The sequence below is a fragment of the Euprymna scolopes genome, chromosome 31 (genome assembly GCF_053919585.1).
Source record: "Euprymna scolopes isolate OS-2025 chromosome 31, ASM5391958v1, whole genome shotgun sequence".
Taxonomy (NCBI): domain Eukaryota; kingdom Metazoa; phylum Mollusca; class Cephalopoda; order Sepiida; family Sepiolidae; genus Euprymna; species Euprymna scolopes.
The window spans coordinates 8,589,271-8,607,367 of record NC_136512.1 but is presented as its reverse complement, the minus strand read 5'-3'; the positions used below and the strand labels follow the sequence as shown (position 1 = coordinate 8,607,367).

The window sequence follows — 18,097 nt, the reverse complement described above, 5'->3', positions numbered from 1 at the left end:
TTCCATTTCCGTTTGAGGAAAACTGATTTTCTTTTTTTGTTGCAGAGCATCTACTAGTTGGCCAGTTGTGTACAAATCCCAAGAGCAATAGGAGCCTTCTATCATGTGTGAAAGTGGCACAATGTTCAATGAGCGAGATCGGAGATGCGCCGCTGTACAACTCATGATCTCTACAGATTCAACTTATGACAACAGGACCATTGCCAGCACCCTCGAAATGCATCGCTAGATTGCCATGAATAACAGAGACGTGCCCATGGTGATGAAAACAAAGTTTCCGGCCACGGTTATGATCTTTGATGTGGTTTCAAGTGAGGCCCACATCGTGCCACCTCACATCTTCTAAGTCGGCTTGAAAGCCAATGCCAAAGTGTACCTATATGTTCTGAAGAGTGTGGTGATCCCCTGATACAATCAGGTGGCTGCTGGCAAACCCTGGGTATGGCAGCAAGAATCGGCGCTGGCCCACAAGTCCAAAAAGACCCAGGCTTGGCTTCAGAAGGAGTGCTACGACTTTGTACCCTTCTTTCACTGCCCCCCTCCTTCCCCGACCTGAACCTGCTGGACTACTTCGTTTGCTCATACATCAAGAACATCACCAACATGACCTCCCACAACACTAAAGCCAGCCTGATCGTTGCCATCCACCAACTATTCAGCAAGCGCCTACTGGCGTCTGTGAAAAAGGTATACTCCCAGTTCCAGACTTGTATCAAGGCAGTGATTGAGGCTGAAGGCGGTTACATTGAATTGATGTCATCTCTACTACATAATCAAGTTACCTGAATTTTTCTTTTTTTTTCAATAAAAGTTATAAAATTAAGCCGCAGTTTTATTTTCTTTAGGACGACAACTTTATCATTTCACTCTGTATTTAATAGAAATTATAAGCTTTTAAATCGCGTGGAAATACCGATGCTGAGCAAATTAGCCATCTTCACTCACATTACTCATCAAGCCAAGATTGTTATTTCACTTTGCTTTTTATGAATTTCATTATTTTGTTCTAGCTGTAGATGGGGCATCCTAATGGATGCCAGACATGCACTCACCATCTCATACATTCCAACCGAGAGATCTTTTCAAGATTCAGACTGTCCTTTTAAGCGCAAGTGTTTGTATTTCTATTGCACTTAGATCATCGGGTATTTTTGCCAAATAGTTTTTGAAATTCGTTTTCATGAGTCCAGTTGTTCCTATAATTAATGGAATGAAGATCTTTCTAAGATTCCAGTTTCTTTTCATGTCGTCCATATTGGTGTTTTGGTATTGGTATCTTGGTATTTTGTTATATTTTCCCTCTCAGCATCAGTGCGGACACTGACTTCTTCTAAGGTTGCTTTTTTCTCCTTCCTATCCCATATCACTCTATCGCAGCTGTAGAAATTGCATAGCCACAGTGGATGGTGTATGACTTGTTTCCAACTGTTCTTTTTTTGCATTTAAAGGGACAATTAGAATCTTATAAAGATCTCTTGGTTGGAGTATATGAGGTAGCGGGCGAATGTCTAGCATCCGGTAGAATGCTCCATCCCCTGCTTGTACAAACTGATAAGAAAACTAAAAAAAAAAAAAATAATAATAATAATTTTTCTTTTTCAATGAATATTAGATTCATAGGAAATCTTTACAAAATAATAGTGTGTAAGTCACGTATAGGCGATAATCACATACATACACAAAAACACAGTATGTAATCACATAATATCACTATATTTTTATAGAAATCGCTCAAGACCAAGCATGAAGTTAGAAACGAAAATTGACTCTATAGGATGAAAAATATTAAAAACTACCCAACGGTAGGTGTTATATAGATAGATGCCGACCCAGAAAACAGCAATTCTTTCTCCTTTGTCAGAAACATTGCTCATGGGATTTGAATACTCAAGGACAAAATAATATAAGCGAGAGTTACAAGGCAGCTTGAAGTAAAAATAAGATTCATATTTTATATTTATATAAGTTAGATACTCTCCCTCGCATTATTGGAGTTTGTACTGTACGGTATGTTTAGAAAGAATGGTGGAAGGGTGCAGAAAAAGAAGTAAACAATTGAGCATATGACACAATAGCTTTGATTTCCACTTCAATCAGCCAGGTAAACAAAGTAGTGAGAGACAGAAGGTCTTCGAGACGGCTAATACATTATAGATTGTATTCTGTGGTATGTCTAGAAGGAACGGTGGAAGAGTGCAGAAAAAGTGATAAAACACTGAGCACATGGTTTATACATTCTTCAGATTAATTACTAATCTGAAAGTAGAAATCCAGTTTCTTGGGCGCGTTTCGAAAAATTTTGGTTTTTATTTTGTTTAGTATATATATTAAACTAGCCTGGGTGCCCGGCGTTGCCCAGGTGTTTGGAGGTGTGTGCTGAGAGAAAAAAAGGCAGGCAGGCAGGCTCGAACCCGTACGGTGAAGGAGGAAAAGCATGTGAAAAAAAAAACTGATGTGTTTGTTCTTGCGTCCATCACCAACTGGAAGTGACAAAGGTTTAAATTAAGGCTAGTCAATCGAAAAGAGGGGGATGACTTTCGATAATATCGGCGCAAAAAGCGACCCCCCCTCCTTGTAGAAAAGTGCGCAGTTGAGGGTGAAGGAATTAATGTTTTTAGCCAATTTTTCGATATCTGTAGTCCCAAGGGTCGAGATTCAAAACGATACCGATATCGTGAAAATCCGTCGCCTCTGTCGAAAGTTTTAGGCAGACATACATCCATACATACGTACATACATGATGGCAACAACTCGTTCTCGAGTATTGCCATTACTTAATATATCTGTGGCTTAATAGACACAAACATGAGCGCGACTAGCAGCACGTGCCAGACGGTCACTTCTATGAACCTTCTATAGACCAGCACATCGACTGATGACCGGGTTCAAGCTGTAGTGCCCTGAACACCTACCAGGCCAGACTCTGGAAGTTCCAGAGCCTTTATTGCTATTCACGCCCATATCTGCATCAGTCATCATTGAATGTCTGTTTGTCATTTCAGGCTACAGCCAACCTTTTTGTTATCGAGATACACACTGATGGTAAAATGTGTATTCCATTGCATATCAAGTAATGCCTGTGCTTGAAGCTTTTTATGGTGAGGAAACACTTTTCACTGAGACAATCTCTAAATAACCGCCACATTGAACCAAAAAGAAGAGCAAGTCAACATTATTGGATGCAGCAGTCGCCGCAGGGTTTTTTTTACCGGGATTTTCCTTCTCCTAGAGAAGTTGCCTTCACCACGGCTTAAGGGAGCCCTCTCCACCCACCATGCCATTTGATCCATGATTGTGACTTAGGTTGCTGGGCATCAGAGCATACTCCACACGCCGATGGGTCATATATGCCGCAGCTTAAAGGGCCTAAGCTCCTCTGGAGGTTACTGTCAGGGTTACCTCACCCTTAGTCTTTGGTTAAATAACCTTGGCCCACAAGGCAGTGGAGGTCCAGTTATACGGCACAGGACATTCGCCGTTCATCAGAGCCCCGTCTGCGTGGCAGTGGTCACGACGTGCACGTGGGGTTGATTTGTCTGGGAGAACACAGTATGACGCTAAGTCATCTGTGTGCTTTTAACACACATCCACGCCAGACCTTGACATACATACATACATTTAAAGAGACAGGTGAGATTTATATATAGAGATGTTTTCCAAATTTATTAAAAGCGAGATATATCGACGCTGCTGTGTGTTTGCTACTGATGCCGATTTTCAATTTAGCGATGCCGTACAATGTTATTCGTCGCAATGAACAATCATTGTTACTTTCAAAGAATGTTGATCGGAATCAAAAAAAATAAAAATGCAATGGAATCAAACATCAGCGAAAGAATTCATTGGAATACAAGCTTTGATCATTCCTATTATTCGAAATCTTTAGACTACAGTTCTCATATTGAGTGTTATTCGCACAACATTTCGACCGATGTAACCTCCGAAATTCTTCGGATGTATCTTGTCGAACGCGGAAATATTTTTGTCGAACTCGGGAATCTGTATGAAATTTCGATCGGAACTCTTTATTTAATCAACGCATGTAGCTTATCCTTGTTCTCTCAGCCGTGACAGGGTAGAAGTTCTGAGTAATTAGCAATTGTATTTTGAGTATCACTCGCGCTTCAGCCTTCTTCAAGGATTGAACCTTCAACATCCAGAAGAGTGTAACTTACAACTATTTTTTTTTACCAAGTACTTTATCCGTTACGCCACTCTTCTGATGGTTGTAGATTCATTCCTCAGTGCGAGATAAAGATTCCTAAGTTTGATAAGACATACCTGAAGAAGGTCAAAGGTTACATCGGGTTAAAATTTGTGAGAATAACATTCAAGATGAGAATAGTAGTCCGAATAATCTAAATATTATGAATTATCAATCCTCATCTCCAAAATTGCGAAATTATATAGGTGACGTAATCTGTAGTGTTGGAGCGGTTATTCGGAATCGGGAATCAGAAAAATCGAAACTTCTGGAGGTATCTGAATCAGAAAAAATTGTGTCTATCTTCCGATGCCAAAAACGATTCTTTTAATTGTTTTTTTTTAATCTTATTTTATTCAAAGCAAAATCTTCCACTGCTAGTAGTAACGATAAAAAAAAAAAATTATAATCGTAAACTGCTGAGACGTAACCGTGACGTCAGAAATTGAGAAACAAATAAAAAAGAAATAAAAATCCGAGTCGGCCTTTTCTTTTTTTCTTTTTTTCTTTTTTAACACAAGAATTTATTACCTTCGGCGTGACTTAAAAGTCTCTCGTCATTGTCCATCTCGCCCGATGTACACTTTTCTCCTCCTTTCCCACGTTGGCCGCAGCCAGCTATTTATTTCCTTTAGCTTTATGCGTCTATTTTCTTCGACGCCCACTTTGTTTCTTTCCCGAGCACGTGTTACATTTTTTCTCCTTTTTATCCATTTCTCGCCATAAGATTGTTTTTGCAGCAACTGAGAAAGCTAACATGCTTGCCCGTCAGTTTGCCTCAAACTCCACCTTGGATCCAGCAAACCACTCCCTCCCTGATTTTCCTCTGCGGACAGAAGCCACACTAGACGATCCGAAAATCACACCTTCTCAAGTGCATGATATCATAAAAAACCCAGACACCCCAAAAGCAGGTGGACTTGATCTCATCCCGACTGTCCTATTAAACAAAAAATGCTCTGCTGACATTGCTCCAGTTCTCTCTAAACTTTTTAAACGCGTCCATTTTCTTTCCAGAGCACGTGTTGCATTTTCTCCTTTTTCTCCCTTTTCTTCCCACATGCACTACCCAATTTGCATATGCGGTTTTTCGACTACGGCTGCTGCTAATCTCTTCGCTGCTGCTGATGCTATGTCAAATTAATAAAATGTATAGATCCTCCCCATACAAGTATCTTTTTACGCTTAAGAAAATATCTAACATTTAATTTAACGTGTTTTGGCGGTCATCGGGAAAAATAGCAACTCTATCGTTAAATATTTAGAGATTTATAAAGAATCGGAATCGGCAGTAGTATCGGAATCAATAACTTAGTACGGAATCGGTGCTTGTATCGAAATTGGGAAAACATTGGAATCATCCCACCACACCACTAGTAATTTGCTATACAGACCGCTACACATTTTATTTTATTACATTTTCACCCCAAACAAGGCAAATTGCCACTTTGGTGTAGGGGGCTACTATCAGGGGCAACAACTACTTGGGTACTATGTAGGGATTTGGGCAGCAAGATGTCGGTTCACGTTACACTTGAACTTCTGCACGTCAGTACTGTTGGGGATGCAGGGACCTAGAATGGAATTCCAAAGTCTATCGGTTCTGGGGAAGAAACTATAGGAGCAGAAAGATCTTTTACATCTAGGGATCTCTACAGTGTGGGGGTGGGATTTAGTAGCCTGTCCGGTTTGTCGAGGGTGCTCACGTCGTGGGGGCACAAGTGATTGCAGTTCATCAGAGCATTCACCACTAAAATACTTGTAGAACAGGCAGAGGGATGCAACATTTCGTCGATGGGACAGAGGCTGAAGCTTAGATACCAGTTCAGGGCCTATCAGGTTTGCGACTCTTTTGAACCTTGTCAAGGAGGGAGAGACTAGTAGCAGATGCACCAGCCCAAATGTGACAGCAATACTCCATACATGGGCGAATGGTGGCCTTATAGAGGTACAGGATACTTTCGGGTGTTAGTAGTTGTCTAGCACGGTAGAGAGAGCCCACCTTTCTTGCAGCGGCCCTAGCAATGCCTTCAATGTAATTGTTCCAACTCATGTTTCCTGTGAACGTTAGGCCAAGGAGTTTGAAAGATGTACTCGCAGATAAAGAGTCATTGGCCATTGCTATGGGTGGTAGAGAGGGTTTCTTGTAATTATTGAATGAAACTAGTTTAGTCTTGGCGGCATTGAATGTGACCAACCACTTTTGTCCCCATTCCACCACAGATTGGAGGTCTTCCTCTAGTGTTTCTGCCATTTCTTTAGAAATGTGTTCATTCGTCTTCCTGTTGTGCCTGCCATAGAGTGTAGTGTCATCAGCATATATACCCATCTCAGAGGCAATTTTGTCGGGAGGTCATTTATGAATATCAGGAACAATAGAGGTCCAAGGATAGACCCCTGGGGCACTCCCGCATTTATATCATATTGTTTAGATGTACGACCATCGAGGACAACCTGGATTTTTCTCTTATCTAAGAAGGATTTAATTATGTCAAGTATTCTGCCAGTGATACCATATGATCTGATTTTCCTGAGGAGACCCTCATGCTATAACTTGTCAAAAGCTTTAGATATATCTAGAGCTACCACTCTGCCCTCCCCCGCTTTGTCCAGTGAATGGTATATATGTTCAGAGATTACAGTTAGGATGTCTGCTGTGGAACGGGCTTGTCTAAATCCATATTGTTTGTCAGTCAGAAGTTTAGCATCTGTAAGGTGATGGACTAGAGCATGGTTAATTAAGGTCTCAAATATTTTGGCAGAAAGTGGGAGGAGGCTAATGGGGCGATAATTTGATGGGTCAGTCCTTTCGCCAGAATTCTTGAATACTGGTACAACAGAAGCAATTTTCCAACAGCACGGAAAGCAAGCTTCATTAAAGCATTTGTTGTAGAGTTTGGAGAGAACTGGAGCTACTTCGGCTGAGCATTTTTTTAATAGCACAGCTGGGATGAGATCGGATCCACATGTTTTTGAAATATCAAGGTTTTTTATGATGGCATGCATCTGAGCAGGGGTGATTTTCAGATCGTCTAGCATGGCGTCTGTCCGCATAGGAAAGTCAGGTAGGGGGTGATTGGAAGGGTCCAGTGTGGAGTTTGAGGCAAACCGACTGGCAAGCATGTTAGCCTTCTCGGTTGCTGAGGAGACAACCTCGTGATTGTTGGTTAGTGGGGGAATTGTTGATTGCCCATTATTTACTACACTGTTGTAGATTTTCCAGAAGTCTTGAGTTCCTAGTTTTTGTGCTTCGATGCGTTTTTTAGTGGTTTCCGTAAATTCTCTCTTAGCTGTCGCTATTTCTTTCTTAACGTTATTTCTAGCTTCTATATACTTCAGTCTGTTTGAACTGGACTTATGTCGGTTAAATCTGCGGTATGCATGCTGCTTTTGAGCAATGGCAGTTGCGCAAGTCGAAGTAAACCATTGGGGAGAGTGGGGCTTACTATAAAATTTCCGCATGGGAACATGCGCTTTGATTGCAGTTTTGAACCAGTCAGTGGTCTCATTTGCATACTGTTCAGCAGGGAGAGAAAAAATATTTCCCCATGGGGCATCTCTGATTAGTTCCCTGATGGCTTCCCAGTATTGATACCTCGTAGTTTCCATGTTCTTTGAAAAATAAGTAATCGTAAACTAAAATAAATATCATAAAGACGACACGATCAATAGAACACAATAAATAAAAAAAAACATATAAAAACAAATGGAAAATACACAGATGAACAATAAACACATACCGAATTTTTCATCTCTTCCTGATGCAAAAATTATTTCCAAATGTTCAACTGTTGCTACTGAAACACTGTGTACGCAGAACATGTTACTTTTATAATGCTAGGAAGACAACTACTTGAACTGTCACGCCGTATTTGAATTAAAAATAATAAAACAAAAACTTTATGTTTCGTCAGAAAAAAGACTGTAAACGATCTATATAAATATAGTTTAATTATGTAATCTATAATATAAATATCACCTGTCTGTTTAAATGTATGTATGTTTGTATATCTGTCTAAAACTTTCGTCTGAGGCGACGGATTTTCACGAGATCGCTATCATTTTGAAGAACGAGCCTTCGGACGACAAATATCGAAAAAATGACCAAAAACACCCTTAACTAGGGAGTTTTCCACAGAAAGGGTTGATTTTTTTCGCTAACATTTTTTGCAAGTCATTCAACCCTAGCGGTCACAACGTCGCTTAAAACGCGTTATTTCGACCGTCCGTGACGACATACTCACAATAGGCACATCGATAAGACGGTTTGTTGGGGTTTTTTTTTTTGTGGGGGGGGGTCACCTCTTTTTCGTCTGGCGCGTTACGGGTTCGAGCCTGCTCATTACGGAATTTTCTTTCTTCTTTTTTTTTCGCTCAACAAACACCCTTACACACACCTCCACTTTCTTTTCCGCCTTCGTGTCACAGGTTCGAGCCTGCCTGCCTGCCTACTACCATTTTATTTTTTTTTTTGCTCAACACACACCTCCAAACACCCGGGAAACGCCGGGCACCCAGGCTAGTCTATTATGTAAAAGGCATTTGTCTGTCTGTATGTCCAGCTAAAACTTCAAGAATACACAATAACCCCCTACAAAGTTGATATATTTTAATCAGTGTAATCTCAGAAAAATAATATCAAAAACTAGCAGGAGACCCGACGTTGTCAGGGATTGAGTGACAACACATTTTTCACACTCCCATATTTTTTTATTGTTATCGAAATCGGTAAAATCGCCCATTTTTCAATCAAATCGATTGATTACCGGCTTTAGTTGCGTCAGGAATCGGGAGGAAGCTTCACATGTCTCCCTGCAGTTACTTAATCCATGATATATTGTAGTCTAGATTGCACTAGAGAGAACCTACTGTTGATTTTATAAAATTGGTTTTATATATAGATATAATGACTTGCATTCAAATTAAAAATGCAAAATCAAGTATCATGGTTTAATTGTGTTCTAAACAGAAACATTCATTTTGAAAGCGCCCCTGTCATATCAAAGAACGTACTTATGTTAACTTTTGTCACAATCGCCTGTTCCTTCTTTCATGGGATTATTTCGATGATCAAAACTTGCAAAACCTATAAAAATACCTAGAAAACTTGTCTAAGAACACTGCCATGCACATGAAGTTGTTTTTTTTTTTGCATAGAAGGCACCATTTATCTAGGCCCAGAGGCCTCTCGAGGATACGGGTTTAAGAGTAAACAGTAGCTAATGGGTCGATATCATAGTAATCGTTAGTAGTGTAAATTTGGTAAATTGGGTTACTTAAGGAGAGCGGCTCATCACGAATTTGTTTACGTTGGACTTGAAGATGACCATATTGTAGTCAGCTGGAAAGCAGGTAAACGGAAGATAGTTCCACAGGTGTGCAGTTCTAAGAAAGAAGCTTTGTTCACAGAATCTGTGTTTAGGTTTAGGTACAGATAAAAAGTGTGTAGCCGTTTTTGAGTCCATAGGGAATGGATTCACACATACACACACAGATACAAATTTATTTTATATATATATATATAGATTTATAGGAAAGATTCATGTTTGAGGAAATGCTGTCGGGTGGGTTGGGGTAAATAGCCGTTTCTCTCATTTAATGTTATCTGGAATTAAACACTTTTTTTTTAATGTTATCATCTAATAAAATGAGGAAAATTAAAAGACGCTAACTCTGGTTTTAATTTATCGTTTAACTATCCTCATTTCTCTACAGTAGTGCTCTGGAGGCATCCTTAATTTTCTTTAGTGCTTTCAGTAACGCTTTGAAGACTAATTTCTTTTTTTTTTTTTTCAATCCTCACATAAAAAAAAAATAATTTCTCTTCTAGAAGAGGTGGGAAATTGAACATTTTTTTTTTTATGGCTCCGGGTAACGCCAGGTAGCCATGCTAGTTTACTATAAAGGCTGCTGAAAGTTACCTGATACGTGTGGTTGAGGAAATGAAGTGGAATACTGATTGGCTGAGAGTGATGGTAGGGATGTCGAAGCAAAATGGAGAGAACTTCCATACGGGAGGGCTTGGCCTCGCGGCCGTCTTTCTGTATCGTACGTTCCAATCCACGCTGGCAGAAGATGGCATATTTGCCCGTTTCGGTCCTGCAAAAAAACAAAAAGAAAAAAAAATCAATATAGAAAAGGATACAGTTGCAGAGATCAGCGGTTCCCAACCTCTGTGTCACGACGCATTAGTGTGCCGCGATTAGATTATAATAAGTGGAAGCTACAAGTTGTAACAGCTGGAAAACATGTGTGTGTGAGTTCTTTCCTAATAGGTTCCGAAACGGTTGGGCGAATCTTCTGTAAATTTCACACAAAGGTAATTTATGGTCGTTACAGTGTTCTTAGCCAGGTTTTGTACAGAAATTTATATCGTACTATTAGCACGCCACCCAGCGTTGCCAGATCGTAAAATACGTTTAAATATATTTTAAATTAATGTAGATTTCGTATTTCATATCAATTCTCCATTGATTGTTCTATTTCACCCAATATGTAGTAGTGATTTAAAAAAGAAAGATGACTTGGGTGCCATAAACTAGAATCGAAACCGCAACATTTAGCTCTCAGATATGTACTTATGTATTAGTTACGGCATTGAATTTGACGATTCTTTACGCTAAAATTGTGCAGGCGTCGTATCTAGATTTAAATGTTATATGCACACACAAGGTGGAACGATAAAATTGTCGATCTAGTAAAAACGACAGGATTCCATTTCCGTTTAATGAAAACCGCTTTTTTGTTGTTTTTTTTTTGTTTTTTATTTTTTTGCAGACCATCTACTAGTTGGCCAGTTGTGTACAAATCCCAAGAGCGATAGGAGCCTTCTATCGTGTCTGAAAGGGACACAATGTTCAACGAGAGAAATCGAAGATGCGCCGCTGTACAACTCATGCTCTCTACCGATCCAAGTTATGAAAACAGGACCATTGCCAGCACCCTCAAAATGCATCGCTGAATTGCCACGAATACCATGGGCGTGGCTAGGGTTATTGAAACAAAGTTTCCGGCCACGGTCTTGGTCTCTGGCGTGGTTTCAAGTGAGGGCCATAACACACCACCACACATGTTCGAGGTTTGAAAGTGTACCTGGGTGTGCGGAAGAGTGTGGTGATCCTGGTGCAATCGGGTGGCCGCTAGCAGACCCTGGGTGTTGCAGATGGACCCGTCCAGAGATCCAGGCTTGGCTTCTGGAAGAGTGTTACGACTTTGTACCCTTCCCTTATTGCGCCCCCCCCCTCTTGCCCCGAACCGAACCTACTGAACTACTTCGTTTGGTCGTACGTCGAGAACATTACCAACATGATCCCCCCCCTCTCTCATAACACCAAAGCCTGCCTGATCGCCGCCATCCATCGAGTCTTCGCCGAGCTCCCGCCGGTGCTTGTGGAAAATGCATGGTCCCAGTTCTGGATCCATATCGACGCGGTGATTGAGGCTGAAGGCGGCTACATTGAATAGATGTCAGCTCTACTACATAACCAAGTTGTCTGAATTGATTTTTTTTTCAATAAAAGTTTTAAAATAAAGCTGTAGTGCTGTTTTCTTTAGGGCGACAATTTTATCGTTTCAACTCTGTAGGATTCAAACAAGCAAAGGCGCCCGGATGGTCCAGAGCTTTATCATTATTAAGATAACAGATCATACTACTACTACTACTACTACTACTACTCTTGCTGTTGTTGTTCACCACCACTACCAACAACAAGGAAGCAAAAACATTTTCAGGTTTCTATCGTTGGCATTTCAGAAAAGGAACTCTTTATTTATTCATTCATTTAATTTTATTTATTTCGTTATATATATATATATATATATATATATATATATATATATATATATATATATATATATATGGCCGCTGCAGCCCTGTAAATTTTTTCTCATTAGCGGAAAAGTGTCAGAACAATCACGCTTCTACTCTCTCTCTCTCTCTCTCTCTCTCTCTCTCTCTCTCTCTCTCTCTCTCTGCGCTACTTGCACTTATGCGCACCGAGGAACAACAAAAATCCTTAAAAAAAATAAACAAACAAAAAAGCATGAGAGAATTAAAATAAAACATGTGAAAGGGCAGGTTAGGAGGGGGGGGCAAAATAAGAAAGCAATCAATTCGTGCTAAAATTGTATCAATCTCCTCAAAAGAAACATTTTTTTTATCTTTTTATTATTATTAGCTTCTTTCAATTTAGTTTCCATTTATTTAGTTGGGAGAATATGGCGTCAAAGAAAGCAAAAACAAGTGTGCGTGTGTGTGTGTGTGTGTGTGTGTGTGTGTGTGTGTTTCGTTTCAGAATCGAAAATAATATAATGGGAACAACCCCCAACCTTATCCGATACCAATTGATAATTAAAAGAAATTAAAATGTTCTGAATATTCAGGTCTTTACTTGAAAATATTTTTAAATAACATCGGGTATCAACTCAAATCCTATATCATCAAGTGTAAATAATATAGATTTAAAACAAATAAATACATTTACAATTTCTACGGAATTTGCTCATTTTACAACTGCTCTAATATGCACGGTTGAAAGTGTAAAACATGTCTGACGAAGGTTATTCCCGAAATATCACAATGCGGATTCTACACCTTACTAGCAGAGAGGACGTTGCCCGGGATTGAATGTGTTTGTGTGAAACGGCACTAACCCTATCCGGGTTTAACTGGCTTCCTCCAAAGGAGGTAGTTCCATGGGAGTATTAAATTCACAAGCGGTCCCCAGTCAGCGGTTGGGGGGGTATAGTTTTGCAACTCTTGCAGGGAGGTGTCGATGTGCTCCTACATCCAGCGCCTGGAATTCTCAAATTGGTCACCCAATTTAGTAATAGTCAGGCTCAACGTTGCTTAACTTCGGTGATCTGACGAGAACCGGTGTTTCAACCTGACTATACCGTACGGAACTGAATTAAGATCAACGAATGTGCCAATACTTTTATTGTCATCAAAATCGATTATATTCTCCATAGAGTGACACTTTGGTTATCGTTTCAGAAGTAGAAAGTGTGATCCTTAATGAGATCACTTGAACCGTCACATGAACCGTCACTTGAACCATCACATGAACCATCACATGAACCGTCACTTGCACCATCACTTGAACCGTCACATGAACCGTCACTTGAACCATCACATTAACCGTCACTTGAACCATCACATGAACCGTCACTTGAACCATCACAGGAACCGTCACATGAACCGTCACATGAACCGTCACTTGAACCGTCACATGAACCATCACATGAACCACCACATGAACCGTCACTTGAACCATCACTTGAACCATCACATGAACCGTCACTTGAATCCTCATTTGAACCATCACTTGAACCATCATTTAAGAGTTAGAAACCATAATAGAACTAGCAGGCCGCCAGGCGTTGCTAGGTCGCCAAATACGCATAAATATTATATTTTAGTTTATACAGAAACTGAGACAAGTGCATTTTTCTAAACAGTTAACTTCTTATAAGTAAATAAAATACTCGAGCTGAGATCGAAACTAAAACTTAAAGATAGTAAGTTGGTCAGCTTGTCTTGATCGGTAGAAAGTGTTTTCAATTTGTCATGTGAACAATTCACGCATGCGCATTCGTGAAACAGCAAACAGATAAAAATCCGATGACCACAACGAACCAATTTTTCAATTTTGATCACTTTTCTCGGATGAAAAGAGATTAGAAATTTTTCCATGTGTGTGAATACCCTATATACAAAATTTCAAGTTTGTAGATCAAACATTCGTTGAGTATATAGGTTAAGAATTGTCCTCTCACACACATATTCTCACTTTTACAAGTGTTTCTAATATAGATGTACATAAGAATACTTTGATATGTTTTAACTTAAATAGGGATGGTATAATAAAATTGTGGGGTCTGCGTTCACGCCTGGCCTCCATAGAATGGAAATAGGCACAAACTTTAATAAAGACTTATCATATCTATCTGCGTAAGTATACTTTGATAATTATGTTTCAGTTTGAACAAATATGGTAAATAAAATTATGGGGTGTTCGTTCGCACCTGAACTCCATAGAATGGAAATATGTCACAAAGTTTAACAAGTTTTTTTTTTTAATATAGATCCACAGAATATTGTGATAAGTGTTTCAGTGTGAACAGGTATGGTATAATCAATTATGGGGTTTATCCATTTTATTTTTACTTTCATTATATTTTGCTTTGGTTTTGATAACCCCAAATTCGAAGCTATCTCTTTACAACCCTTCCTTTTCATAACCTATCATACTTTCATAAATCAGAGTCCATTTTCTGTAGGCTGTTTTTGAACCCATTCAACGATGGGTACTTTTGCTAGTATATATATATATATATATATATATATATATATATATATATATATATATATATATTAGCACACCGCCCGGCGTTGTCCGATCATAAAATATGCAGAAATATTATATTTTTAATTAATTAGTGCAGAATTCTTTATTATAAACAGAAATACCGTAGCTATTAAACGTAACGTTAAATTCTAAATAAAAATAATAATAAAAAAACGGGAAAACACTGAGAGCATGAGTGTATTTTTTCTAAACAGTTCACTTTTTGTAAGTAAAAAATACTCGAGCTGAGATCGAAACCAAAGCCTAACGGCAGTTAGTCAAGTACGATAACCATTAAACCAGCTTGAGTCGGCCGTTATAAAGTGTTTTTAAATCTGCTTATTCTCAACATAAAGAAACTGTCATGTTTGACGGCCGCGCAGGCGCATTCGTGAAACAGTTGTCAACCATAAAAGTCCGATGACTCCCAAGTACGAATTTTTCAATTTTTACCTCTTAGCAGCCTTTTTTTGACGGATGAATACTGATTAAAAAGTTTTCCACATGTCTGAATATGCTATATATCAAATTTCAAGTCTATAGATAAAAAATTTGTTTAGTATATGGGTTGAGAAGTATGCTCACTCACACAGACATGCTCTGAAGCTCGCCCCCCCCTCTTTGGGTTGAGCACTTCGTAAATATATTTTCACCCGACACGTTTTTAAGCGAATAAGCAAAGCCCACTGTTTGTTTGTAAACAAACTGACAGTTTGAGCACTGTGCGACGGCCAAATGCTAATTTAATAGGCATTTGAGGAGAAATATTTACGGGCACTGATTCTTGGTCCACTTGTTAGAGCTGCCGATTGTCAACACGATGGTTGTAGGTTCGATCCACGACTGGGAAAAGGTATATGTCTAGCCGCACTGATGAGTTGTGATACAAGGAAACAGTACTGTATGTGGATGACTATATATATATATATATATATATATATATATATATATATATATATATATATATATATAAGATGCCCGCGTTTGTTCCAAATAATTAAAAATACTAACTATAGAAGTCTTTATAAAATTCACAATCATTTCTGTGATCCAGCGATATTTGCTACACACAAACTTTTATGCCTGGCTTGTCCACTGAGTTTCAGCTATGCACGTCCAACAGTCTTTTTTATCACTGTTCAATAAGCAGTCCTAGATACGACGTACAAAATAACCAATAACACTTACACCATCCCCACTTGAGACTATCCTGATTTCGTTTTTGATGACCCCATTTTTCTATGGAAATCACCACCCCCCAAACAAGGTATGAAGCCATTTGATGTAAGAAGCTAAAAATATTGCTTCAAAGAGGCAATTTGGGGACGATAGCCCTCAACCTGAACGTTAATAAAAAAAGATTACTGTTGCTACTTCTGCTTCAGACTACTCTTTTCATCTTGGCGATTATTCTCACAACGTTCCGGCTGATGTAACCTCCGGCCTTTTGCAAGTGCATCTTGACAGGTTCGGGAATCTGTACGCAATTTCGAACAGAAAAATACAAATTATTAATCCACATCTCAAAAAATTTCGAAAGATGATCATTCTATAGATGGCATTTTATTGTTTTTGAAACGGACTACTTGATATTTTTTTTTATCATAGACAGACGCTTTGTCTCAATTATAATAAGATCCTTTCGTTAATCGCGTATTTCTTGGTATCTCTCTTTTGTCTTGTTTCAATGGATGTCTGTGACGAATTATCAACAAGTTTCTCCAAGATGACAAGATGTCTGCACGAATGATTCTCTTGTAATTTATGCTTTCCATTATTCGCAGACTCCAAATAGAAATCCGTTTTTATTGTTCCACGATGAGAAAATGGACCAAATAGTTGTTTGCTTTTTTCATTCTTCCTTTAAAATCTCGTTTTTCTTTCTTTATTCGAATTTTTTCGTTGTTTTTGTATTTTTTTATTTTTCATTTTCTTCTTACTCTTTTTCTTTTTTCTTTCTTTATTTTGATAATAAACCTTTTACACACATTCTTTTTCTTTTTTTACACAATTTCTTTCTTTTTCCTTCCTTTCATTCTTTCATATTGTTCTTTCTTTTTTTCATTTATTCATTCTTTCTTTTGTTTCTTTCTTTTTCTTCACTTTATTCCTTCTTTCTTTATTTTTTCATCCTTCATTCTTTCTTTCTTTTTATTCCTTCTTCCTTTTCTTTCTATTGTTTTTGTTTTTGATAATTTTTTCCTTCTTTCTTATTTCTTTCTTTTTCTTTATTTCCTGCATTTTTTTTTCTTTCTTTCTTTTCCATCCTTCTTTTTTTCTTTCCGTTATTTATTTTTTCTCATCCTTCCTTTTAAGTCTTTTTTCTTTCTTTCGTTTTCATCTTTCCTTCCTTCTGTCAGTTCGTTCTTTTTTTATTCTTATTTCGCTTCCTTCTTTTATTTTAAAAAATTTTTTTTTCACTCTTTCCTTCCTTCTTTTATTTATTTTTTTTCACTCTTTCCTTCCTTCTTTTATTTCTTTCTTTCGTTTTCATCTTTCCTCTATTTTTCGTTTCGTTCTTTTTATTTTTATTAGTTTTCATTCTTTTATTCTTTCTTTATCTTCATTCTTTCCTTTCGTCTTTTATGTATTTTTAAATTTTTTCTTCTTTCTTTCTATTTCATTCTTTCTTTTTTCTTTTATTTATTTCTTTTTCGCTCTTCCTTACGACTTGTTATCCTTCTTTTTTTTCTTTTTTTTCCTTAATTAAAATTCATTCGCTTAAACTTTTTTTTGTAAATGTTTTTTTTTTCATTTTTATAGATTATTTTTCTTCCTTCTCTTTTTCTTTCTTTCTTTAGACCTACCTTTTTCTTTTTTTTTCTTTTTTATTTATCTTTCTTTTTTTTTCATTCCTTTATTTTTCTTCATTTCCCTTTTTTTTACTTTTTTCTTTCATTTCTTTTTTTCCTGTTTCTTTCTTCTTTCTGTCATTTTCCTCCCCTCGTTCCTTGTATCTTATTTCTTTGATTTTTTTTCATCTTTTTCCTTCCTTCCTTCCTTCCTTCCTTCTGTTTTCTCCCCCTTCTTTCTTTCTCTTGCTTCTCTTTCTTCTTTTCCTCTTCCTTCCTTTCTTTTCTATCATCCTTTCTTTTCTTTTTACTTCCTTTCTTTATAAACTCTTTCTTTCTTTTTATTCTTTCCTTCTTTCTTCATTCGTTCTTTCTTTCTTTTTGATTCTTTGTTTTAATATAAGATATTTCCCACTTTTGATTTTCCCTCCATTTTTACGCACTTCATTTTTACTTTTCTCCTTAAAACATAAAAATCCCCGATAATATTCTCTACTAAGCGTTTTTTTTTTATTTTTATTTTTACGAGAACCTTAAAAGAAAAACATGAAACAAAAAAAAAAAAAATTACCGAAAAAAAAAAAGAACGAAATCAAAGAGAAATCCATCCAAATAACGCCTTTAAAACCAAACGCAAGACTCCTGCAATGGAATCTTCCTGACATTTCTCCAAGAACATCTAAATGAAGAACTAAAAAAAAAAAAAAAAATGGTCGAATCAAACAAAATCTTCTCTTTCAGAAAATTTTGTT

The 18,097-nt window shown here is 37.7% G+C and overlaps 1 protein-coding gene across 12 annotated transcripts in view; it reads right to left on the bottom strand.

Moving 5' to 3' along the window:
- Positions 1-18,097, bottom strand: part of LOC145255614 (pleckstrin homology domain-containing family H member 2-like) — a 1,732,783-nt gene that overhangs the window by 196,722 nt on the left and 1,517,964 nt on the right. For all 12 annotated transcript variants that reach the window (XR_013863868.1, XM_080114122.1, XM_080114121.1 and 9 more), the window contains one exon: positions 10,126-10,303. Coding sequence is in view for 11 of the 12 variants with exons in the window: in XM_080114122.1 (XP_079970248.1) it covers positions 10,126-10,303 (178 nt within the window). In the remaining variant the exon portion in view is untranslated. The remainder of the gene's footprint in view (positions 1-10,125; positions 10,304-18,097) is intronic.